General features: G+C 37.2%; 1 protein-coding gene across 1 annotated transcript in view; it reads left to right on the forward strand.

Moving 5' to 3' along the window:
• ARHGAP42 (Rho GTPase activating protein 42) overlaps positions 1-27,920 on the forward strand; it is a 162,189-nt gene that overhangs the window by 66,455 nt on the left and 67,814 nt on the right. Inside the window, exon 4 of the mRNA XM_055702383.1 lies at positions 17,618-17,689. Coding sequence (XP_055558358.1) covers positions 17,618-17,689 — 72 coding nt within the window. The remainder of the gene's footprint in view (positions 1-17,617; positions 17,690-27,920) is intronic.

Here is a 27,920-nt window from a genome sequence, read left to right on the forward strand (position 1 = left end):
GGGTACAGTGTCATTGTCTTTAACATGGTAGCGAGAGTTACATTTGCAACCCAGCTGGCAGAAGAAAATTTCAGTAAAGATTAGTCTAGCATAGTATCCTAAAAATGGCAAAAGCTGTTACAAGACCATCAATCCTGGGAATGTGGTGGCTTTTCAAAGCTGTGATAATATAATTGCACTATCTGCTGTAATTTGGAAGGTCCAATTTCCAAATCAGCATAGAAAACTGATGGGGCTACTAGCACTTAAAATCTAATGCTGTTTTCCCTACTGTAATTATCAAATAGGTTTGCTGGGTCTACAGATATTAGTAATGAAGTTTTGGTAGTTGATAACATCTGTATTCAAATGACAGTCATGACAAATGGCTGTGCATTTACACTGACTGTAGTTTACATAACCTATTAGTAGTGTGTCAAAAGTATGTTAGTAAATTGTAAGTAGTTAATGCATCCTTTACAAGCCTTTTCAGTGTCCTAATAAGCCAAACAAATCATAGTGGCAGAAATACATTAATACTTCAATATTGGTAGCATTTTAAGAGCAAAAAAAACCCAACACCTTTCTAAATTTTGACTCATATATGCGTAAGAAGCCAGGATTTTTCATATGTATATGAAAAAAATGCAGTGTATTTATTATAATAGATTAAACATTGACAGAATTGGAATAATTGTTCAAAAGAGTGTAGATACCTAAGCATATGTATAGATAACATATATATAACTTATCTGCTTCTGTGTTTATGTATTGTCCTCATCCTGTCACTTAGGCATTTTCAGAACTTGTTGAGTGTAAAAGCAATGAGCAAATGAAAGAGTGAGCTCAGGATCTGTTACAGCTTATTTCAGATGGTCTCATTTGCATTTTTTCTGCATGAGTTCCTGAAAAGAGAGAATTATAACTTCTCCATTTGTATGTTATTAGCAGATCTTTTATTTCTTTGTGTGGGAAGTGTATTTGCTGCTTACATAATCTAGCTAAGAAGAGGCAATCATCTGACAGGAAGACACTGGGAGAGACTTTAGGCTCAATGTCAGGAAAACTTACTCATGATGAGCTACGTTGTGAAATGCTTTGCCAAGGAAAACAGAAGTTTCTAAGGCACAAACTGAGATTGAGCCAAGTGTTGGAAAATGTAATGTAGAAACAGAGTAAGTATTTTCTATTACTCAGTGACCATGCATCCTTCTTAGCCTGAACCATGGTTAATCAGATTGTTGTTAAATATTGTTTAGTAACTTATTTCAAAAGATGCCTGTTGTGATAATGGGCTAAGAATACGGTGTATTTCTCAAGAAGACTTCCACTCTCTCTTTTTCAAGGTAGGGATTGTGGGGAAAAGGGAAACAATTGGAAGTTAGGCAATCTCTTATGAGTATCCGCTTTTCCAGTTGAATTTAAGAATTACCTTGTTGCCCTTAAAAACTACATTTTTCCAACGCCATTTTGTGTGAGGCTTTAAACAGATCGATTGCAGTATTTAGGAGCCTCAATTTTAATGGAGAGTTCTCTAGCTGGCCAGTTTTTGTTTGTTTCTTTCTTTTAAAGAAAATAAAACAAAGCTACCACTGTGTCAAATATAACCATTTCTGGCAACTTGAAAAATTTAAAACAAAATCCTAGCTCTAGTAAACAGTTCTGCCAACATCTTGGCTTCTTTGTTGGGTTATCCACTTGCTTATTTTTAGACTTGACTATTAAACTTCCATTTAGTTGGTTTTTTTTCTTTGTCTGTTTGTTTCTGTTGAAATTTTGGGGTGTTTGTTCTTATTTTGGACTCACGTTGCTGATGACATTTGGTCAGTCAAGCTTTTGATCTCTTTTAGAAGTCTTGCTAAAGAACAGATTGTCTATCTGCCTTAATGTCTCCAGCTTCTGTCTAGGAAGAAGACACCTGCACTCTGGCTTTCTGGTTTTTTTTAAGGCAGGCATATTTAGTCTGTTTCAGGAATTCTGACCAATGAAGCTTTTTTAAGTAAATGCTGTGGTGAGCTTAACAGCTCAACAACCCTTAAGGGATATTGTGTGCTAATTAAAAAACATTGATTTTACTTTTCATATAAGTCAGAAAGTTCTTACTTTGATTAGTTGTTCGTTTATTCCTTTATTGATTTCCAACTTTCCCTTTACATTGTAATGGACCTCAGAAGGAGGCCTCTTCAGGATGCATTCACTCCACTCTGGAGAAGTGTTGTTGTTGATGTCTGCACAGTGAGGGGAACAGGCCTGACTGCAAAATTTACAGATCAGGATTTGGAAGAGCAAAGAGACAAAGTAGTAAATGTACAGAACTGATCTGGGGTGACTTAAGTAGGTCTAACAGCCAGAGTGAAAGTGTATAGGAAGGTTTAAACCAGAGACTTTATAAAGTAAATCTTGTTGCTTATTTGCTAAGATTTATCTTTATCAGATATTTTCAGATAATTTCTGTAACTGTTCATGTGTTGAATTTTTTAAAATATGAAAAGAAAAAAGCCACACAAACTTTCCACCAAAACAGACGTTCCTTCACTTCTTAAATTGAAGCTTCCCCCCAAGTACAAGATTTGGTTTTGATGTGTCACTTTTTCTTCATAGGAAGAAAATACTTTCCTTGTGATAGAAGTTTAAGAAGTGAAAGTTACTTGTAACATAGTAATATATTTATATTTACCAAAGTACTCAACAGAATAATTTATCATTAAAAATGTTGTGAAGCATAGGTATACTTGAATTCTGAATCTATTTTTTCTTAATTAGTTCTGAGCTCCAGTTACGCTGTTTCCTGTGTTTATGTAGCCATTTCCCCCGTGATAATATGTAATCTAAACATTGAAGTTAAGGATTATTTTTGCTTGTTTGGAAATCCATAACGGGAGGAAAAACCAGAAAAGTTTTCTTCTGCTGGCTATCTGAAATGGCATTCTTGAGTTCTTTTTTGCTTTCATTGTGATTTGAACTCTGCCTATTCAATAGACATGCACTGTTTGTATTAATGGTAGAGATAAAAAGGTAAATACCCGAAGTTGTAACTACACAACTGAGCTGTTTTTCCTTCATTGTGGTTGTACTTGTGATTATCTTTTACAGTTTTCACTGAGTTACAATCCATGGAGTAAGCCATAAAAAGAAATGGCATCTCTTACCAGATGATTAGCTACCTACCATGACGATATGCATTGCTGATTTATGGCTGTCTTCTAAACATTTTCAGGATTTTGCTAAAGAAAAAAGAAGAAAGCAAACTGGGGCTTTTTTGATTTTTTTTTTGTATGTTTGTTTTGGTTTGGGTTTTGTTTTGCTGTTAGTTTTGTTTTGTTTTGTTTTTTTTAACATCAGGTAGTTCTTTTTCTTCAGGTGATATAAATAGTGCCCGTATAGTGTAGATGGAATACACGCAACAAAGGATTTCTCTAGTTATAAGTGTCCGAGGTGCTGTGTTCAAGTTGTTGTCTTCTGTTATTCACCCCTGGATACAAGGTAGTTACTTTTGAATAACACAATTTGTTGATAGACAGAAACTGATAATTTTGGTGAAAAACAGAAAACCAATAGGAGTAAAATGGTTTAGCTCTTTTAGTTATGAAACCTACAGCTTCAGTCATTTTTATAATTCTTCATAGATCAGAAAAAGTTACATGCATTCTTTAACACTTTATGAAGTGGTACCACCTATGCAGAAAATAATTCTTCTGACACAACTAAGCAGCAAGACTAAGAGACAGGAGAGACTAAGAAAAGGAGCAGAAAGGAAACATACAGAGTTTCCAGTTCATGTTGTAAGTTGACAGTAGCAACAAAAATCCCACTCAGTTCTTGCCCACTGAAGGGAAAACAGGAATACAGGACACAGAGAAATCAGAAGTGCTTTGAAGTGTGTCCATGTGCAGTGAAGGAGTAGATGGCCTACATGGTCTTTGTTACTGAAAGGGTTTTTAGGGAAAAGAAAACATTAGCATACCCTGAAAGGAGATGGATGAAAGCACAGGAGATACAAAAATGGAGCCCCATATGTGTGCAGTAAACTTATCCCAGTATATTATCCTCAAGTGGGCTTTTACAATCAATTACAAGCTGTAAGTCGGTTGGGTTTTTCCCTTTTCCTTTTTAACTTAACTGGCTATTAGCTTCTGTTAATCTATTTAAAACTCCTGTAGGGTTAAGGTGTGAATATTTTTCATACAAATGAAAAATATTTGGGGGAGACACACCTTAATGTACAGTGCTTTTGGCATTTGAATATTACTTTACAATGAACAGTGCATGTAGGGTTCAAGTATTCATAAGCAACCAGGCTCTTTGTAGTGTCCGCTCATTGCTCCTGCTTTTTCAGTGAAGTCACTGGGTGTAAGCATGCTCAGCATTGCAGACTCCTTCACTGCCTGTTCAGGAAAATGTCTTTGGTAATGATTTAACACTGCATTATAGTAAGTGAGTCTATTTAAAACCCCAAATCAAGGAAGTAAGTGGAGAAGAACCAGTTCATGCCTTTTGGCTTCTGATTTCTGAGCACAATGAAGATGAGACACTTCAGTGCTTTGTAAGGTTTTTATTGTCAGTACTTAAAACAGGACTTTTCTTGAACATATTCTTGTGAGAGTTTTCTAGAGGATCAACACATCTTAGAGTCTGACCGTAAACATATTTTACCTTCCTTTTTTTTACCTTACCTTTACCTTACCTGTAACTTACCTTTTACCTGTATTTTACCTTGCTTAAGGTTATCTGGCCAGGAACTGTTTTCAAGTGATCTCTTCCTTCTGTGAATTACATGTAACAACATCAGGGTCCCTCTTCTCCATCAATCAGACAGATGTAAACATCTTGCCCTTCAGATTCCTGACATTAACTCTCTGTAGCTGAGCTGAAGGAGTGATTGTGAGTTCCTTTGTAGGCACTCACCAGGCACATTTGGTATTTTCTTAATAAGTTCACACATCCTAGGTTCAGTATTATTTTTGAATGTTAGGAATCTTGAGTTCTCATTTTTGTCTTTGGCACACAGCGGTAGCTATGTTAGTTGCAAGAAGGGTAGTCCAAGCTGTATGAACCCTCCGGCTATTAAAGATTACTGACTCATAGAGACAGGTTTGTAGCTTGCCCTGTTTGTTTAAAATTCAATTCTTAGAACTGCGCTATAATGAACGTTTCCTAAAATTGATCTAGGCACCCTATTTTAGATGTACAGCTGTGGCCCGAGAACCTGAATTAAAGATGGCTTAATAAAGCATTACAGGAACTTAGCTGAAAATTCTGTTGATCTATAAGTTGCTTGAAGTAGATATGACATGCTTCATTTTCGCATTGCTTCAGTGGTGCTGCTAGTAGTAAAACATAAGTACTTTATGCTGTCACTAAGGTAGTAGTCCTCTGAATACCAGCAGGGAGATTTCTGAGCACTGAAGACCTCTTAGACACTTTCACGCCCGTAACCACTACCTCAGGAATCACCAACACCTTAAATTTTGCTCAGAAGCTAACAGGGAGCAGGTAAAAAAGGTTTGAGCACTGATACTTATTGAGTAATTTTATCAGCCTTCTCATAGCATCTCCCAGGGCACATTACAGAGCCTAGCTAGGAGTTGAGAAGGTCTGAAATAACCCCTGTGAACTCCAAGTAGGTAGAAAAAGCTGGTATCCTAAGCTTTTGTATCAGTGCCGGGATGCTACAAGTTTATTCTTCTGTTGCTGTTTAAGAACCCATGAGCAGCAGCCCCCACAGTAGGACTGGCCAGCTGGGACTGGCTTGCACAGACACTGTTAGTAATTCAGCAAAGTGCTTTTCATTGCATGTACTTCAGCAATGCAAAGTTCAAGCAGCACTTCCACCCTCCAAACTTTTATTGCTAATGAGGGCCCTTTATTCAAATCCGTTACTTGGCAAGGCATACTATGAGAGGAATGAAGTCAATTTTGTTAAAAGTTACTGTGGGAGGGCAGTAACAGCATTGTTAAAACCCATGTCTGGGCAATTCCCTTGGTACCATTCTTTGCATCCTGATTTCCCCATGAAGCCTAATTAACAACATGCCAGTATTTACATCTTTATTCAGTACTTGTAATACTTGGGATAGCGTTTGACATTTGGAATAGAGACTTGGCACATGAGAAGAGCTGTGCATTTTTTTTTTCATTATTTTATTCAGGCTACCAAGGGGGAAGGAGAGAAATAAGATGTAGGGAAGAAGTTAGATTTTGAAATAAACATTTTTCATATGGTATTAATCTTTGAATTTTTTGCCCCTACCGCTTTAACTACATTATAAAGCATAACCTATCTGAATTTTTTTGGACCCCTTTTGTACACAGGTGTTTTTTCTGGGGAGTATCTAATGTTTCAAGAAACGCAGGAGTCCTTTCCCAGCTTGTATGCTGAGTAGGAGAGCAGAGAGAAGTTATGTGCTGACTCTGCAAACACTTTCAAGTCTGAGACCTGATTTCCTTCAATTTAACACATATAACTAGTGTGTGTTCATTAATGGTCATAGTACTAGCTGTGCTCTTTAATAATTCACCTGGACTTTTTTTTTTCCTTGATACCAACCTCTGGCATTCAGTTTCATGAGGCCATTTTGTATTACTAGCACAATCTCATTTTTATTTATTAGTTATCAACTGCTGTCTTTCATTTCTCAATTTCCTTGTTTATCTTGTAAAATTTATTGTGGTGCCTTTCTTGAAGGCTATTTTCAATTCTATTTGTATTATTGGTAGATGGCAATACTTAAAGGTATACATTTTGTTATGTAATCTGTTATTATAAAGACCTTTTAAGTGTAAATTTTTGGTATAATAATTTTGTGGAAGAGTAAATATATTTTTAAAGTATGTATTTAGAACTTAGACATTTTTAAAGGTTAGCATCACATGGTTTTCCTCTTGTAATCTGAGTTTATAAAATACTATTGAATATGATGGGACCAGGAAAAGATAGTTTGACCTTATTTGGGTCAAATATTTGAGATATTTTAACCTGTCTCCTCATTCAAGTATCTAAAAAGAAAACTAAATCTAGCAGTCTTTTGAGATTTGCAGTCAAATAAAGAATTATAAGGAAAATAAGAGAATATCTGACTTCATACATGTATACATTTATACATATCCTTGTGCCTATATGTGGAACATGGCTCTTCTCAGTAATCCATTTTCTGAAGGCTTTTTTTCATGCATCTTGAGGATGTAAAACAGAATTAACCTAAAGGTGTTTGTAGCAATTTCACTTCAGCAGTTCACAATGCTTGAAAGGCATGTAACATTCCTCTGAGAACAAATCTGCTTTCTGTACACAGATGGCATTGTATGATATGGTGTAAATAATTTTTAAGGCTGTCTATAAAATGCATTAGACATCTCATTGCCACTACATGTTATCATAAGCATTTTTTTTCACTAGGTACGTGGCAGGTTTGTAGCCTCTGACTTTACTCTAGTTGGAGTGATTGGTAATACATATTTGCTGCACTTTCTCAACTCAGGAGGACAGTTTGAGCATCAGCTATTAAAAAGCCTTTAACAGTAAATTTGGTTTGTCAAACCAGACCATTTAGTAGAAGGTGATTATAATAAATGCAATTTCTGTTCCACATACAGTGGGAATTGAGTAGCTGCTTCTTGGTGCTGTTTAAAGTTGTTCTTGAAGTATTAGTGATCTGACAGTGCCCAAGAATCTTGTTTTTGTGACCAAGACAGATTAGCATACAAACATTAAAACTTAACTACTGTAAAGTAACAACGATTCTGAGAGTTTAAATATAATGATAGTTTCTCTTTAAATATTTATAAGGCAACAAAGACATTTTAAGCTTACTGCAAATTCTCAGATGTGGAATTTAAACCAGATGGAATGATATTTAGCCTTTCCCTCCGGAGACATCACAGGCAATGAATACATTGAGTTGATAGTTAAAGGGAAATAGCGTTAAAAGGAAGTATAAATGAACATATAGATAACATACTTTACCTAGATATACCAAACACCATTTTTCTGTCTTTAAAAACTTGTAATATATGGAAGTTTTGTGGCTAACTACTCTCTTTTGCCTGCAATGCTAAGTTCAGCCAGAAATAATCTGCCTCATTATGCAAAACAAGAACTGTTGAGATGCATATGAAACTTGCTGCCATAACTTCATGGTGCAAGTATTCTCACCTAAGTGCCTTATTTTCTTTCTCTATGTGCCTTGTCATTCACTGAGCAATGTCTAAAATCAGAATCCAGTCTTGCAGTCATTTAGTATTGTCTGTTATGATTGCAGTTCATAAAGAAATGAACAAGTCATTAAGAAAAATAATTGTAAGATGCTTGAAATCATTTGTAAGACCTGTTACTTCCTGTATAGTTCTGTTAAATACTTGTTATGTTGGGAACTCATCCTCTACTTCTGTAAGACCTTGCCATTAGATAACATAGTGGTGTTCCTGGATCAGTGTTATGAGAATAGGGTCAGATGGTGGAGCTTCTGATTTCTTAAGATCTGGGTTTTTTCTGTTGGTTTCCATGCTCAGGTTCAGTCAGACACCACTCCGCTGCCATGTTCCAGAGTCAACTGTTGAATACGGTGTCTTAATGTCTTAATATCCATTAATGACAGAAAACGTGAGTAGTAGAGACAGTGTGCTGATATGGGACTCTGCGACGTAGGGCAGGATGCTTATTTCTGACACTGAATAAAGTCCCATCTTAAAAAGAAATTATATGCAATGGCAAGTTTGGATTTTAACAGGAAAAATAGCTTAGATCAGACAAGCAGTTTTGAATGTGCCAGTTTCAGCACCCCACACATATATAGGTTGGTGGTAACTGTAATAACTATGCTAGAAATGAAGCAAATGAAAGGAAATCAAGAGGTATGATAATATTGTTTAATTTTGTGTCTGAGAATAAGCCATATACTGTATTACCTAATATAATCAAATTCAATTTATGTGTTCCCTATTTAACCTCACTTCAGAGTTAAAATATATTTGACTATTTTTTTCTTTTAAGTTCTGAAGCAATTTATTTGCTACACATTGTCTGTGGTACTTTGGTAATTTATTCTTCATTGGTTTAGGAGTATGACTGCATTTGTGGTTCAGGTCTTCAGTTGCATATTGGGAGGGCTGTGTACCTTTGTGAGTGTGACTTTGGGCTGTGAAATTAACTTCACAGTAACCTTTAGTGAATCCTGTAATGTCTATAACATTTATGCCATCTCTGTTGAATGCAGATGCTTTATGCTGAATGAGAAGCAACTCTTTTGTGCAGCCACAGATTTCTTTGGTCTCTCCTATAAACTTTAAATGGATTTGCAATATCCCTGAGTGAGAGCAGACTTGAGGCCCAGTGGCCCAGACATTCAAATGCTTTGTTTTGGAAATATCTAAATAATGTGGTACTTAGACTTTATACCTCTGCTCTGAATTATCTTCACGGAAGCAGAATAGCAAACTTGAGTTTGATTACAGAGAACCTAGCAATTCCATGATGTGATGCATCTTGTCTGAAAGGCATCCAAATGCATCACAGGAATTGTGTGGTGATTTTCCCCCATTGATTGGGAAGGGAAGCTTATGTGGCTGTATCAAGTGCAGAGACTGATCTAATGTTAAGTTAATTGCCTGGTAAGTTCTTGAGACTCTTTGTACTGGTGTCGTTGCTGAGATGGCAGTGTCCTCTGCCATATCTGGCTGTTGGTAGTTCCTGGACTGATTCATTAGGGGACACTTAAAATTCCCATATTTTGTGAGGGAGCTGTTATTTGAACTCAAAAATACTTTTTTTTTTCTTTCTTTCTCTATTCACTTAAGGCCAGTCCTTAAAGCTCGTATTTCTCTGTTGTTAGTTGGACCCCAAAGAAAGTTAACCAGTTTTAGTACGGAGTGGTCTCCAGGGTCCAGGATTTCAGGGTCATTCACAAGGCTTTGCTTCTGTGAGGATGACAGGAGCTTCTGCTCCACAGTCATTGCACACGTGAAGGATATTGGTGCCATCTTTAAATTACTGTTTTTTATGAAAGTGGTACCTGACCTTGGGATCTTTTGGGTGCTGAAGTACCATAAATATACTTTGCCATAGAGATCAATATGCCACAAAAAATGCAAGATACTTGAGAGTGGTTGGGCTGTATTTGGTAGGTACTCGCTATGTTGCACCCTCATCTGAGATAGCAGAGCTCTTCTTCATCTCATTTAGGAGCATGTGGAAATGGCTCAGAAAGCATACGCCTCAAGTTTGAGACTGTTGGGTGCGAAATGAATAAAGTGTGGCTTATATAAACACTTTATTTTTGATTCTTGTACTGCTGCAATGAAAATATTTTAAACTCAATTCGTTTCAATTATATGCTGTGCTTAATAGGGTAGAGGATAGTTTAAAAATAATTAAAAAAAAAGAAGATATTGTGATGGGGTATTTAAAAAATGATGTGTACTTGCTCATTCCTGCCTACAATTCCTCACAAATTGTACTGATTTCAAACTGTAACGTTTTCTTCCTTGCCTGGTACTTGAGAGGAACAAAGGAAACTACCAAATGGGAGAGAGAGCCCAAGAGGACCTCCTGGTATTCGATATTCTCCCCAGCTTATGAGACAAGGTCACATCTGGTTGGTGATTACAGAGATGGTCACAGTAAATGGCAAGGTTTGCTTGTTTTTATACTGTGTATAACACTCTTCTTAGCATGAGTGGGGCTGTTTTTCCTTTGATTTTTTTAATTGATTTTCTTTATTTTTTTTATTTCTTTTTCCCCTTCAAGTGCAGTCCTGGGAGTAATCCTTGAATTTGCTTCCCTCAGTGAGGTCCTTGGCTTTTCTTTGTTCCATTAGCACGTAAAATGGTACAAGTACAGTCCTGGTGCTCATCGTGCTTTCAAGAATGATGAAATGTTTCTTTTCATTCTCAGCTTGGGAATGTCGTATCTTTCTGTTAGTACTAGTCTCAATTACAGTTGGTGTGATACTCTCTACCTAACTTGCCCTGTAGCTTACCTGTACTGGAGACTGGTGGAGGAAAAAGCAGAGTTAAAATTAACATTGCTAGGCTCTTTATGTTGTGAAGGATCTTATCCTGTCTGGAAAAGGAGACAATAGTGTTTTGCACAAAAAGAAGTGAAAGAACTACAAAATGTGCAGGGTCTCTTTGTATTAAAGAGAAGTATCATTACCTTGATCTGTGTGAAAGATGCACTGTCTTGAAATACGCACAGTAATATAAATTTCTGCAATAGCTTGAACTGAAGGGTTTAACAGAACTGAACCTCTGATATAAAAAATAGCTTTTAAATCTTTATTTTCCCTTCTCCTTCAATCTCCAGTTCAACAGCACATGCCTCTTGGAATTTTCTTTTTTGTGTCTTTCCTTTTAAATTCCTGGAGTGCCACCATGGTTAAGCATGGAGTCACAGGAAGGGCAGCAGGTCAGGTTGAATGCTTGGCTAATTGTTGTGGGATTTGAATATAGCAGGGAAGTAAACTGTAGAGTTGGAGGTCTCCTGCTTGCATGGAATTCGCAGTGTCCTGAAGGAGGAAAGCCACATGGGTGGAAGGGAAGAAGGAGGCTGGTTGAGGACAAGAGTGGTGAGCCATCACCTCCAGCAAAGGAGTCCTGCATGGGTGGAGCTAAGGCATAACTGACTGCGGAACTGGAGACCTCTGACAGTGTTAGGGTCACTCTCTCCTTCAGTCCTCACCTTAATTTTTTCTGTGCCAGAAAGATTTGAGCTTTGCAGGAGAATCTGGTTTTGGTCAAGATACGGGATTGTCAAAATTCTATCAAAAGTATCCTAAATCGTCTCAGATCTTAAGGTCCACCAGCGATCTATGTTCCAAGATCAAATTTAGCTCTCCATAAATGAGGGGGTATGCTTTCTGGTAGCGCTTGTCTCTGTCTCAGCATCACTCAACAAAGAGAGTATGCCACCAGTTTCTTTTCAGATGAACATTAAAGGGTATCACTTCCCAGATGAAGGGGAAGATCAGGATCTCCTGGTTCATACAGGAGTGGATACATCATCTGTACTTGTCTCAAACTTTGTCAGTTTTTCATAGCCTGGAAGTAGGAAGAGGCATTGATGGGAGCAGAACAGGAGTTGATGCCCAAGCATTAAAGTACTACGGCATCATTAAAGGACACAGATAAAAAGACAGACCATTCTTTCTGTAGGACATTTGTCTCTGAAATATGAATGGTTTTAATGAAACCCCTATCTTACTTCATCTCTCCAAAAATCAATATTTCTGGAATAGTAAATACTTCTGAAAGTGTTTTTTTTTTTTAAAAAGAGGGGAGGGAATAACACAGACTCTGATGGCAAATACTTGGAAAGATAAAGCTTTCAAATCTAGCTTACCCACTCACGCATAATTACATGGTCTGAGGGGAAAAATGTATCAGGAAGACTTTTATTTATGAAGACCCCTACCAAGTAATTACAAAGTCAGGATACAGAAAACCTGAAATTATGATTGCAGTGTTAAGTTTCAAATACTAGATGTACAAGCATTTTTTTTTTTCCTGTGTATATATACACCTTATAGCAGTGTGCACTTGTTAGAATAAAAATGTTTAGGTTTAAAAAGTTGATGGTACAATCTGAGGCAGGAATATTCATGAAGACCAACTTTATCCAAGGGTGGATGATTTTTGTTCTGCTTGCTTTGTAATAAGTAGAGAAGAAAAACTTCTTGAGGAGACCTAACATCCAAAGTTAGATTCCTCCTCTATATTGTTCTTCAGAGGCGTGTTTCTTCCTCTAATGTTTCATGAGGACTCCGTAAGCAGACTTTTCTGTGCTAAAGACAGCATTTGTGCATATTCTCCTGTGTCATTTTTTGACTATTTGAAGGAACCGTCATTTCAGGTGTGACACTAATTACTATAGTAATTTATTTTTACACATAAGCTATGCAATATAGAAAATTAAAAATTAATGTTAACTTGAAAAAAGATGAGAAAAAAGTAATTTATTCAGCCATATATAAGTACTCCTGACCTTGATTGGCATGCGATTTATAAGCATCCCCTTGTGGCAGTGTATTAAGAACACTTGGTACAGCACTAGGTTTTTGCTTAGAAGCAGAATGTTGCCTCACCAATTCTACATGGAAGTGTCCAGCCGTTGTTATTACTAGTCCGTACTTAAGACTTTGTTATCTTCTGAACCTGCTTTACTGCCTGAATTTAAACTCAGCTTGAAATAACTGGCATTGTTAGTGATAATTAACACAAACTTGGATATTGTTTGATATCGTCTTTTTCTGTAAATGTAAGGGGATTAAGATAAACTTGAAATATATTTTTTTTGTTGTTGTTTTTTTAAATATGTGATTTGTCTGTGTAGAGTTTTCCGTACAGAGCTGTAAAAATATTTGTCCTACTAAGGTCAAGTAGTTACAGGCACTGAAATTCGAGTTACTAACTTTATGCAATATTTACACTTTTTAACTTTTAAAATAGAAAGTGGGACTTAAATAGATGACTGATTGTTTTAGCGACACGTGTATATTCTTTGTAGCATGTAAACCTGATCCATAACTAGCTTACATAAATGCCTGGTTGTCTGTGTTTGTTCTCTGCTATTGTATTTGAAGTTGTATTGATTAGGAGCTGTTGATACACACCACAGACTGAAAGAAGTGTTTTTTCTGACAGACCAGATGTTAGGAATTGGGGGAAGGATTTAAAATTAAATTATTTCTTGTTGTCTAGCAGAGCAGTATGTTTCTATATTAGAAATGCATTACTATGAATATATTAGCTATGAGATGTGTTCCCTTCTTTGAATGAATTGAATTGGTATTTTCTATGTGTCTTATACCAACATGAAGCAAATTAGTGTTTGTCATGAGTCACTATTTCAGGGAACTTGCTTTTATTTTCTATATGCAAGTGTGATAATTCTGTGTTCCAGTGAAAAGTACTTGTAGTGAATTTAGAGGGAAAAAAAAAAGTCTTTCCCAGACACAATATATAAACCAAAAGTTTTTCAAAGATAAAACATTTTGCTGTAATTCAGATAAGCTTGATATGATTCCTAATTCCATCACTCCAAAAGTGCCTCACTTGGTACTGTTACTGTCATCTTCTAGCAACTGGGAATTCTATTAATTCTCTCTGTGACCTACCTGGTCCTTAGCCCTACAAATAAAAATATAAAACTCAAAAGCTATTAACTGTTCTTTTTACTGCAATTTAATATTGTAGATTGCCAAGTGAAGCTCAAAGCTTGTAAAGTACTTCAAGGCTTAAAATTTCAGTTTCTGTGTTGGTTGTTATTACTTAATAATATTGAGCTGCAACAATATTCTAGTTAAATTTCTCTTTATATCCACTGTTTATATCATACCTAAGTAAAAGAAAATGAAGAAGAATTATGCATGTACATATCATTCACTACCTCAAATTCAGGGCTAGAAAACTCATTCAAAAAAATAACATTGACAAATTTAAGAAAATCTAAAACTATTTACCAAAATTTTATTCTTGCCTTTCTAACATAGTGTAATAATTAGAATTCTCATAATGTTTTTAGTTGATTTTACATTTTTTTCTTCATTCTACTGATGATTGAAATTTTTAGTAAAAAAGTTTTGAAAAATGCTAGTTTAAAATGTCTCCAAGTATAGATGTAGAGTTTCTCTGTGATGTGTGAAAACCACAATTTAATCTCATTATTGGTACATCAGATCAGTTTCACAGCTAACTTCTGAAAGGAAGAAGGGTGGGCTGGAAAAGTGGAAGATCGTGAGGCTGAGTTGGAAAATGGAAGATTATGAATCACAAAAGACAACACTACAGTGCTTCACCACATTGGCTCGAATGCTGTCAGAACGTATTGAAATGTTGCAGTTATGCAAACAGAGAAGGCCTCATAAATTGTTAAATCTGGCTTAGGGAAAGTATTTTTTATTTTTAAATGTTTCTTTTTAAAGTATTTTTTTACAAATTTAATGTGATTTTGGTGGTACTCACTGTAAAGGTATTTTTATCAGTAATACTAAGTAGCAAGTTATACATAAAGTTTAGAAGCTGATTAAGTTCTTTAGCTTAGAAAAATCTGTTTCTTTTTTACTAGATCTAATATATAGCTCTCTCAATCGTCAAAGTAATATTTTCCTATTATGCCTGCCTCTACTACTTGTCTAGCATCTTAATTAAAAAAAGATTGATGAACTGACACTAAGTTAAAACTGCATGATTCCTTTTTGTTGTTGTTGTTGTTTTGTTTTGTTTTTCTGGGGGAAGACCTGTGCTTTTGCCAAACAAGAGAAACAATCACATTATTTGACTGACTGCCACGTATTAGCTGTGCTGGGAGCTGGAACTGTGCAGCATTCAATAATAACTCTTGGATCAAGAAAGTGTAACTTCTTTAAGGGTGTGACTAATCTGAATAAGCTTTTAAGGATAAAATCTGTATTTAAAACAAAACATGGATTTCTAAGTTGCTATTTCCAGAAACTGTTACTGTCTTTTTGACATTGTTTGCCTGTTCCAAGTGACTGTGATTTCAACCTGGCACAGTAACTGAGTAGGAGGCGTATTATCATCTTGGCAGGAAGAAAGTTACTCTATTAGGACCACACAGTGAAAATTTCAGATTTTCTAAAGCAATTGGATTTCTATAGAAAGGGTTGTAGGAGGATTAGTTTCCTACTTTGGGGGAGAATTGGCATTTGTAACCCTTAACAAGGAAACTGTAATGTAATTGCAGTGGTAGGAATCGGAGATAAACAGAAATGAATAAATGCTTATGTAAGGCAAAAATTCTTCTTTCTCTGTAATTTTCAGTTTCCAAAAGCTAGGCACAACCTGGTGGAAATCAACAGGAGTCTTTTTACAGTGGAGCATTCTGCATCTTTTAATACCAGCTGTTGAAATGCGTCTGCCAGGATTCTCTCTGGTACTTTGCTAGCATGTTCTCCCCCCCAAAGTCAGTTACTTGCCTAGCTCCTTATTTTACTTGGAGGTGAATTGCCACATCAGGGCTTTTGTCAGTAGAAGCTTTCAACCCAGGGATGAGCTTGCGGCATGTTCTGTTGATGTGGCTCAGCAGATCTATTCAGAGGTGCAGACCATGTCTAGATGATGTGCGTGACATATTTTAATTAGCCTTGTGATACCCACTGTCTATTCATAGTTGCATATATAACTGTGGGAGTGAATAACATTGTACTGCAGCCCAGCAAAGCCACGTCCCACATCCTCTGTGCTTAACTTTTATTTTTAAATGTAGCACATTTTGATCACTGCATCATTGAGCATGCCAAGTGTTGCCTTTGCTGTCTTGGACTTTGTTACATTAGGATGTCAAACAGAGTCTCGACTTCTCCTGAAACTTTGCCCTATGGAGAGATGTGGTGATTCTGTGGTCTTTCAAATTGTAATGTTAGGTTTGGGAGGAAAGGAAACATGTTTGTGTTTCAATGGGTTTATTCTATATGTTTATTATTACAGCCTTTTGGGAAGCTTTCGTGCTCAACTGACAATGTGACTTATCGATTATTGTTATGGAAGAATCACAAGAACAGTATTTATTCGCATTTGGCTTAGGTACATGTTATCTGTGCCCAGACCTCTAAACCTGCCAAAGCCCAATGTGGAATGTGATGAGTATGGTAAAGACTGGACTAGTGAGGAGAAAAAAAACTATTTGTGCGAAAACCTAAAATTTTGTCTGTAGTTAGGTTAATAGAATACTGTAATATGTTTTATTATGCTTTATTTCTGATGTGTTGGCAGTTTTTAGTTTCATCTGATTTTTTTGCAGTAAAGTCAGTTTAGATGGTTATTCTGCCTATTTCTAAAAGGTACGTGGTGAAATAATGCTACCTTTTTTTTTTATCATTTTTTTTATTTTGATGAATGGCTCGATGGCATGGCTGGCTTTTGTATTCTGCTGCACGTGTGCTTCCAGCACAAATGGCTAGGAATCACTTCAGGTGGTTGCTGCTGGGAACGGTCTTCAGAGGGGGGTTCCCAGGACTGGATTTGCGCTAAACAGAGACCATGAGGGGAAAACTGTGATTCATTAGGAACCCATGTTTAGGTTAAAGTGATAAAAATAACTGCAGGACATCATAAATTGGTTTAAAAACTAGAAAAGTGAAGGAATCCAATCTAAAGTATTTTGTAAATTGCCCACTTGTCAGAGTTGTCTGCCTTTAGTCTTCTCTGTTCAGTATAATGAGGTGTATCATCCAGAGAGGCAACCAAAAAGATTCAGCTATCAAAGATTCAGATTCTGTAAACACAGGCTTTTTCAGGCATTGCTGTTGGTACTACTGTGTTTGTCTTCTCTGTTCTGCCAAAACATGTTCCTGGAAGTTTTCGTTTTCTATTCTGGTTTTAGGCAAGATCCAAGAAATGGAAGTAAACCACTAGAAAGTCCTTCTGTATATTGCAAATAAACTTATTCCATCATTCCTTATAATTGCTTTAGTCATTCACGGAAATTTTCCCTAACAGACCAGTGAACACATATGTTGTATGTTTTATGTAAAGACAACATAATTGTTTGATTTCTATCCATATGCTTTTATCTGAATGTTATGGACATTAATTTTTCAGTCTTGCATATTGGCAGAGTTATAATTACACCGCTTTCTGCAAATAATCTTTATTAAAAAGATATGCTTTATGTTTAACTTTGCAGATCCAGAATGCTAATGATGTGCTAATAGCACCACTGGAGAAGTTTCGTAAAGAGCAAATAGGAGCAGCAAAAGTAAGTGGCTGTGGAAACAGTTCTTTTTCATTTCATGTTTGAGTTTTTCAGTGTTTTGAAGGCTGGACTGAAAACAGGCATTTTGTATTCAAACATACTTGATGCCATCCTCATTAATGTATTAGAAAATCACACTGTATTCTTTGCTTCAGAGAAGGAGGTGATTTAGAAATGGAGTTCAAACTGATTATGTGCATAGGGTACAGCTCTTGCTACTGTTGAGTATTCTTACCATCTGGAGTTATGTTCATCTTCTGATGTCTGCATTTACATTATGTTGCATCTTGGGTTATCCCAGAACCGTACAGGGGGTTCAGAGAGCTGCTATGGGTGCAGTGGTCCTCAAGGGGCTATTGTATAAAGACTGAAAGGAGTCAGTGCGCTTCAGGCATACTCTCTTTCAGTCTCTGCTTTCCCTCTCCGCTTCACACAGCCAATGTAGTGCAGTGATTCATATTCATTTTGCCAGATTATTCATCTTCACGTTGCCCAGAGATTTTCCTATGGTAGAAGTGCTCCAGTTGGTGCTCTAAGCCAGTTCTTTGGTGTTAAGTGCTACAAAAGGAGGCTTAGGGGAGACCTTATTGTTCTCTACAACTACCTGAAAAGAGAGTGTAGTGAGGTGGGGGGTAGGTCTCTTCTCCCAGATAACAAGCAACAGGACAAGAGTAAATGGCCTCAGATTGTGCCAAGCTGAGGGAGGCTTACACTGGAAATTAGGAAAAAATTCTTCACCAAAAAGGTTGTCCAGCATCAGAACAGGCTGCCCCGGGAAGTGGCTGAGTCACCATCCCTGGATGTATTTAAAAGATGTGTAGACATGGTGCTTAGCGACATGGTTTAGTGGTGGACTTGGCAGTGCTGGGTTAGTGGTTGGACTTGATCTTGAAGCTCTTTTCCAGCCTAGTCGATTCTGTGATGCATGATTTTACGATCTGTGCTAGAGAAACAGTGCATGTTGTCTATACCAGGGTTCAGTAGTCAGCCCAGGAAATCAGATATAGCGGGGTAAAAGATGCTGGAAGGAACTGTTAGTCCAGAAGAGCTATTTTCAGTCTGATCCTGGAGCCTTTAAGTAGTTATCAGTGACTGCTTTGATCATAGTCTCAGAAAGATGCATAATGGCAGCTGCTGTAGTCCGTTAGAGGTATTGTTAGTAACAGTTCCTGCTGTCTACATAAATACGCTGCTTCTGAAGCATTTTGCATCTTGTATTAGTGCTTAAAATTTTCTGGGAAATTTTCCATTTGTAAGGTTAAACGGGTACCAAAAAAATCTTTCTTTGGTGTTGTAGCTGAGGTTACACTTGTGCTGTACTCAAACAACCTCCGAAGAGGAACAGAGCTATTGGAAAGAGAGACTGAAGCTTTATACTTTTTGTACTGCTTGTTGTGAATGTGTAGCAAACAGATGAGGCTGCTTCCGCACAGGAACTAAGTAAATGTTTGGGAAGAATTTCTACTGTGAACTTGAGGTCAGATTTCTCTGAAATGGATGTTCTTTACCCTCTTACTTGATATGTTTTTGTGTACAACTGCATTCTTCTCTTGTCCCACCCCTATGCTGCTTTGAGATGCGGGGCTGGGAGTTTATTTACTATGCTGCACAAATCAGAATTTAATTCCAACACAAAATTATTTTTATTTTTCAGTAGGTTTTATTTGCGTTGTTCAGTTCTTTGTTTACTGTTTCATTTCATATTCCTATAGTTTAAGGGATGTCATTCTTCTCTGCAGAGTGCCCTGTTTGAAAGCCTAACTTGCCCTACTATTGACTGGCCTGGTACATCTGAGAAATGAGCCACAGCTGGTTCACAGGGCTCTCTGCAGAACTGTGTAAGACATCCATGTCTCCTTTGAATATACTGCTCAGTAGATGTCAACAGATATTTAATGATCTAATTGAAAATGAATCTCTTTGTTTTTTGATTCAGCAAGTATTTAACATTAGAGGCAGGACACTACAAGGCAAGTTGGGCCCTCTCTGGTATATCACAATGGCTGGTTTCTTTTCCATAGCTCTTCCAGATAAAATACAGGTATTTTCCTATCTTATATAATTTGTGGAAAAAGTGATTGTTTTGACTTCTGTCTGGTCACACAACAGTCTACTGAATGAGTTCAGGAGAGAGCTTGGCTCAGCTAACTGTTATTCCAGTGTCTAATGCACTTTATTATGCAGTGCTATGTGTGTTTTGGGCAGTACAGAATACTGGCTTGACACGTTGATATCATAGAGAGAGCTCTTCCAGCTCATTGCTTTATAAAATTTCAAATAAACTCATCTTTTCTTGCACTGCTTATGGAGTTCAACTGTCAAGCTCAAAAATGAGACCACCTGCGTAACCTGGGTAGCGGTACAAATGTTTGCCTCTGAATTGATTTTTATCAGGGAAAGCAATTACAGCTGGCTTTTAACTAAGTGGAGTCGACACAAAGGAGTGAGAGATTAATTACATTTACTACTGGTTTTCTAGTAAATACAAAATAGCAACATGAGATCTAGGAGTAATGAGACCAATATGAAATAGAGTAGAAATTAGGGCTTTCTGAAACTCATTGTTAGTGAAGTAGAGCATGGTCAGATCGCTTACCTCATGGCTCTTCACTGGGCTCAAACTGACCATTTATGAACTCTTACAAATATGGGATGAGTTAAGCTTGCTAGTTATTTATCTGCAATTAATGAAGGTTTGCACAGAGATTTGACTCTCTGAACTCCTCTGAGATGATCTGAACTGATAGCCAAACAAAAAATGTAGATGCTTTCTTGTTCCTTGGATTTCAGCAGCAAGTTTTACAGGACACTGAGAATGTCACTTTTTATTTGAGGACTTCTCTAGACACATCAGCTATATGGACTGGACCATGTATCAAATGTTACTTTTTACTCTGAAATATCAGGCTTGAGCTGTTGTCTCCCTTAGTATTAACTTAAAACAGTGTGTAGAATTGTGTTCATATTAAACCCCAGATTGCTCCCATTTCTCTTGTTATCCCTCCCCTCCACAAAGAATCCCAAAACATTTCTTTGTGTGTTCCTTTCTGAAGAGAGGTAGAGATGGTACAGATTCCACAGGATAGCTGATAGTTATGTCATACTATATATTTCTAGAGCTTTGAATTTACAATTAATTTGCATCATAACATCATATGGACCGACGTTTTAAGATACTAGATACAGAAGCATGAGGTTAATTTTATATGCCTTCTGTGTTGGCAATTTCAGCAGTAGCTAGAGATGCAAGTGGCTGGTGTTTGCGATCAGCCTTACGTTGTGAGAGTTTGTGTTATAAGCAGTGGTGGGTGTTGGATTCTCTGTCTTCCAAGTAGACTTTGAAAATATTAGTTTTAGTACCCTGTTAAGATGTGATTCCAAATTTTTTGGAGAGGAAAAAATTAGGTAGTTGTGTTACCAATATACATTGTAGGAAATTATATTATGTGCTACTGTCAGATTTTGGTGAGGGGAAGATTATGTGAGAAGCACTTAAGATTGCTTACTGGTATTTTTTCTTAGTTTTTTAAAACACCTGATAAATTGGAGATAAAACCAAGCAATCCCCACCCCACAAAGAGAAAATGTTATAAATTAATGACAGTTTTCACTATGGCAATCACCATTTCATTTTAATAATATGTAACTTTGCAAGATTTTTACTGCCATGATGAACTACGTAGGATTACCCTATTGTTGCATTTAATATAGAGAATGAGATTATTTTATTCTTTCTTCAAAAGCGAATAAAGTTTAGGCAAAGAATATGATCACAGAAATCAAAGAGAATATGGAGGATAAAATATATCCTGTTGATGTTACAAAGCTATATTTCAAATACAAGGACAGCATAAACCAGAGCGCAAAGTTCAAGTGTTTTTGGAACGTCACAAGAATAACATTAAAGACCAATTCTTCGCATGGACTTCAAATACCTGAAGATACCAAACAAATTTGAGAAACATTCCTTATAAAACATTAGTGTTTGTAATCAAACCAGCGATACGCAAATCTACATCACTTGCTCCTCTTGATTTATACTACTCGCCCTTCTGTTTTCATTCCACATATTTCAGTTCTTCCTTTTCTGCACACACTCAGTTTAAATAAAGCTGAGTCCTCTCCAGAGACTACACAGACCCAGCTTTGCATTGGATAGTCTGTTGATTTACTCCATCTGAGTTTAAAAAATATGACCTCTGCAATTATTGTGGAGAGGCGAGGGAAAGCTGGGTGAGGTAACTGGGAAAGGATCTCGGGCACGCAGCGTTTTCCCTTATTTGGTGAACGCGCTTTGCGAGCCCCCAGCTGGTAACGGGGGTGAGATCATCGTGTGATGTATTCTGCACAATAAGGCCAAACGCTCGTGTTTCTTTTTATCCATCGCATACAGTATTTAGCAATATTTGTCCCAATGTTCGTTGACCTTTAGTGCAACTTAAATTAGATCAAAGGCAACAGAAGCAATTTTGTTTTTAAGACTTAAAAGGAGAGTTTTGTTTCCTCCTTACGATTCCATCTGTTTGTTTCCTAAAATTATTTACTTTGGACAGGAGGATTATTTTTTATTATTACTTACTTTCATTCATTCATTCGAAGCTGTGAATTCCTTTCTACTTAGGAAACAAATCCATGTTCACTGCTGGGATTAATTTCCCTGCCTCTATGTCCACATCTATACTCACATGTGGTAGACATGCAGGAGCTGGCATGCTCTGTGTTTTATTTGGATTGTCCAGAAGTTGAGGAGCATAAAACAAACAACAAAACCCCATTTTTAAAAGTCTGTTGGAAAGCCGTTGAAGCAGAGTTTTAGGTAGTTACCTAAGATCAGTTAGAAATGCCAGAATGCCCATTTTGTGAACTGGATTCCTTGGTATCTGATCAAATTATAGCCCTTGTTGTCCTTTAACTGAGAAAAAAGAACGAACTCGCTCTAGTAGATACGGTGGAAGGTGTTTCATTACAAGCAGCATCTGTTACCCAGGGTTTGGTACTTGTGTCCACTAATTTTGGGACATTTTAATGTCTGTCTGAACCGTAGAGGGCAGGGGGACAGGGAAAGAAGCAGAAATAAAGGCCAGGCCAGGATGCTGGTGAAATGTTTTGAGTTAAAGTGCAACATAGTTTCCCAAAAGTGGTTACCACCAGAGTTACCTAATATCTTTTTTTATAAGCTAACTTACTCTGTAGGCAAGGAAATGCAGTGGATCAAACCTATTTCTATTTCAGCAAGGCCTTTAAAGCGCTCTTCATGAGACTTTAGTTTAGATGGGGGTTAGTGTAAGAAAGCAAATCTGCCTAAGGAACTGGCTCATGGGGAAAGGGCAATGAGTTTTGTTTATGGGAGAGATTGGGTGGAGAGCAGTTACTAATCAGAAGATCCCAAGGGGCGATTTGAGATTGGTCTGGTTTTTTTATTTTTGGTGATGACCAGATAGAAAAAAATCTGGTAGTGCTGACACAGCTGGTTGACACAGCTGACACACATAGGGTTGATGTAGGTTGGGGATGTTGCCAAGATAGAGGAGGAGGACTGGAGGGTTGGGATGAAAGTGTAAGATGGAGTGACTGAGCATGAGGCTACTCAATGGTCATGAGTCAGCTGCAAACAAAAAAATCTGATGTACCAATAGAAAACTCAAGTGACAATCTGTTTAGATATTATAGGCTTTTAGAGATCTCTCTCTGGTAGATAGAGAAGTACAAATTTTCTGTTACTTCTAGAAATCCTTGAGTTTTGGATTAAGTTTGTGAACTGTAAGAGAGTTGTAAATTGCAATTATAATTACTTTTAATTTCAAGGTATGGGTCCTAGATCATTTTTATCTGAGAAATAATTCAGAATATTTTGTTTAATCTCTTATCTTATTTAAACTGGTATTGACATATGCAAGATCTGAGAAATTAGGGGGCTAAGCTTAAAAAAATATTGGTTCTGTAATGGTTAATTTTGTTTGTGACAGTTGTAGGAAAATCTGAAAATTTGAAAACTTCTTCAGATTAAATATTGTTAAAAATGTATGTTATAAGTTTTTTGCTGTTTCCTTCTGGATTTCAGTGTATGTGTATAGAATCTTCTGTGAATTGACCCAGATCCTAAAATTTAGAGTAGCTGGATTGGTATTTTATCAGCTGCAGCTGTCTACTTTCCCTTTGTAATTTGCATTTAATGGAAATCCATAGTGTAAAAATGATTTAAAAAATAGAACAAATGTATTTTCTTTTAAAAACATAGCTATTAAAATACATTTATGGAAATAAGCTGTGAAAGACTTGCATCAATTTGGTAATCTCTATTAAAACTATTTTTAAAAAAGTAGAAAATAATTGTATTGTAATGGTAAGACTAGCTGCAGCTTCTTTCATGCTTCTGTATGTGAAATATTTGGAAAGTTACAAAAATAATGGTGAAAAGCCCAGTGTGCACAGACTTCATCTTTTCAGGCAGTCTTCTTCTGTGGAAAGCTAAACCATTAAGCTGGGAGATATCTCTGGCTGAGCACCTGGACCTAGAGATTTTTTGAAGCAAGTAATCTGCTTGGGACTGCTCTTGTCATTCTGCAAATGCAGCAGATTTTTTTTTCTCATTGCAGTTTACTTCAGTTCAATAACTGTTTCATTCAAAGCTGGGAAACTTTTAGGAAGTTAACAGAAAAAAGAACAAACCTGTAAGATTTTTTGATGTCTAGTTACTACTTTAAAAAATAAGACCAAAACCTCAAATCTCAAAACTAAAAGATTATGGACACAGTGATGAAAAACTGTCAGTTCAATTCATTAACTGCAGGTGTTTGTTAGTAAACCAGTTTAATATTATGTGCAAAATCTGTTTTAATAAATTCTGTTAAATGCATTCTTTCTGTTAGAAGTTAGTATGATGAACTGGCTGACTCAATAAAGCCGGTTTCTGAAGTGGTGTTTTTTCTGCACTTTAATAAAATACTAATTTACATCCAAGAGAAAACAAATATAAATTAAGGCTAAATAAATTAGTCCTCTATAGTAAATATAAAATGTAATTCACTGTGTTGTGCCCTAACATGTAAGAATTAAGGCTTAGAATAAATGTGTTAATTTGTGGAATTGCTTAAGTGAGTATGCATTGCATTTTTGTTGGCAAGAATAACCGTTTATTTAAAAAATCTGCAGTTAGTAAACAAAAAAAAATCAAAACTGAGATAAGTATCAGCCCTTCTACTGGAAAACAACAAAAGAACATAAAATTGCAAGAAAACATTCATATTTTCTAATTAAAGGGATTTTTTCTTTATAATTTAGATCGGCCCACTGTAATCCATGTCACAGGAAGGATTTATTGCATCCTGACCCCACACAGCTGCTAGAATCCTGCTGGACTTCTGAGCTGTGATTAAAAGTATGAGCAAGGACATTCACCTACAAACTCAATTTCCAGTTCACAGGGGAGCTGAACTTCTTATTGAGTGCTTCAAGGCATGGAGGAATTAGCGAATATTCTCGGTTTGGGGAAGGGGGGTGGGGGGGTGGGGGGAAGCTTTTCTTTCTTTCTCTGTGGGATACAGTAGCTCTATTCATCTATTATGTCCTTTCCAGCCTTGCTGTCAGGCCCAGTGTGGAGGGGATTACATTCCATACCTGAAAAACAGGTCTTAAGGTTGTTCATGAGACTCTTCAAGAATCTCAAGGAGGATTTAAGAAAAATACAGGAACTGGTCGATTGCCTGTAACACAGAGCAGGACAGGGCTTGCAGGAAGCAGAGTTTGGTATTCTGTTCCCTGCACAAGGGTGCATAAGGTCTTCATTCAGCTAGTCAAAGGCACCTATGCCCCTGCCCTCCCATGCTCAAAATAAGACTCCACCCTGAATTTTGACATCCTTTATCAAACCAAATTCATCATGTTTTAAGAAAGGCGGCTGCATTCTCTTACCCTACATGGATTACTTCAGAGTCATGGTCATGGATGTTGCATAGTGCCACAGCTGTACCAAACACTTCACACTTACATCACAAGGCTTTTCACATGAGTGAAAAAATCTTAAATCTTAATCTGTTACGGGTTGGGTGTTTCTTCAGCTGAAGAACTCCATTGCTTCTCTTTGTTCTGTGGTGTGTTTAAGACAACAGCATAAAAATGGAACTATGATATTTGGGCATTAGTGACATTATATTGGCTCTGTGTGTCTTTATTCCACACCTATGGAGGAGCTGCATTTTCCATTCTAGATAGGAAACAATTTGATTGGGACACTTGGCTGTAGTGCCGCAGGTTCCCCTTCATCCAGTATCTTGCTGTATCTGTGCAGCAGGTCCTTGCAGGGGCCTGGGAACATACCAACTTGTACTTTCTTACCGTTGTAGCAATTTTGCTTTTGGCAAAGCAAGTATGAAATAGCTGTATTCCGAAGTGCAGTGGGTGATCGTAGCTGGAAAGCATCACTTCTCTACTGTAACAAAAGATGGGCATCATTACTTGAAACTTTAATGTATGTTGGTGTAGACAGGGGAGTACCAAGAACTCTATCTTTCTGCCAAGTGAACCAGCTTCGTTACTTCAGGATCTTTCAGGCTACAGTAGCCACCACAGAACCATTTATTCCTGCGGACTTGCCAAGAAGGGGTGGTCCCACATGGTTGTTTTGATGAGAATGTCATCCCTCCCTAAGAAGTAAACTGGGAGCACTGGTTGAGCTTAACACCACCAGTGGGGAGGCATAACTCTTCACCCCAAAGTGATAGTTTGTGTTCCTTTATCAGTGTTGTAAGAGGGATTCTGAAAATAGATGCTTTCAAAACAAAACAAAATAAAACCACTGCTGACATTAACCCCAGACTGTTTCCTTTTTTTTCCTATCTGCAAACAGCACAGTTTCCAATTGTGTGTATTCATCTAAAAATTTTCTCATAACACTCCTCAAGTTCTTCCTCGGATCAGTGCTGCAGTCCTGTTGCGGTGACGTGCAAGGCGGCATGGGACCATAAGCTGTGCTGAACGTGCTGCTGACACGGAAATCAGTGATGGCGGCTGATTGGCTGGCATGGACAGAAGAGAGATTCCCAAGGAGTTCTTTTAAAAATAAATGACTACTTAAGAGATATTTTTATCTTCTGCTTTTCAAATAAAACAGCAAGTATGGGACAATTATAAGCTAGTCTTTCAGAATTGCTTTATTTAAATGACATTATATTCTTTTCAGCTTTTTTGGATTTTCTTTGCTTTAAGTGCACAAAGGAAAGAAAGATGCTAACTGTGCAGATGAAATGGCCTCTTCATAGACATTTTAGTTTGCTAGTGTACCAGGACATTCCTTAAATATACTTCAGTTGTGCGGGAATCTGGCATAGGAAAGGAAGTATGGAGAACCTGAAATGGCAGCACACCTCCGTGGGGAGGAAACAAGCCAGTGCTCATGGGAGGGATGCGGGTGAGGAGAGCAGCAACATCAGGTCTGGGGTGCCAACAAGGCAGCTGCTTAGGGAATGGCTATGGCCACTTAGGGAGACGGAGGAACAAAGAGAAGCAGAGAAGGCAGGAAAGGGACAGTGGTGGAGAGCAAAGGAAGTTGTTGATTAGTGTAATACAGTTTTTAACATTGGTCATTCTTTTTGTAGTTGAGAAATTGACCGTCCTGACTGTTAAGATGAAAGTGAGCCTTACTGTCAAATGCAAAGATGGCGCTACAAAAGCTGTTGTGCCTGTAGCAGCCCTGCGCTGTGCTTACACTCCCCATAGCTGGATACTGTACCTTTAGCATTTCTGTGCATTTATGTCAGTAACTACGAGCCAAGTGTGTCTTGCCTGTCCTTAGTATGAGAACGAGAGAATAAGGAAAACCAAAACCTTTCTTTTCACTGTTGATGCAGCATTGGATAACAGGTTGGTTGACTACTGAACTTGAAAGGGCAACTTCTAGCTGTCTAAACATGGGTGAAGCTGAGAGATTTGTCCCTGCTTAGTCCAGTGCTGATGTAGAAGATTAGGCAAAAATTGGAGCTGCCTGTTCCCCATGAGTAAGACCAGTTCACTTCACTATTATCCGTTGTAATGCTGCTTTTATTCTGTCCGTGCAATTCATATGTGGCAGTTTGCATCAGGGAGTAAGCTAAAGCCACCAAACCATGCAATGGTGTTATTTGTCTTTACCTGTAAACCCTTTTTTCCTTCTGTTTGCCTGACTTTGTCATCTGAACTGAGCTGAATTTGATGCATATGGAAATGAAGCAGAAACAACAAAAGGCATTGTAATTTCTTT

This window comes from Falco cherrug, chromosome 2 (assembly GCF_023634085.1).
Source record: "Falco cherrug isolate bFalChe1 chromosome 2, bFalChe1.pri, whole genome shotgun sequence".
Taxonomy (NCBI): Eukaryota; Metazoa; Chordata; class Aves; order Falconiformes; family Falconidae; genus Falco; species Falco cherrug.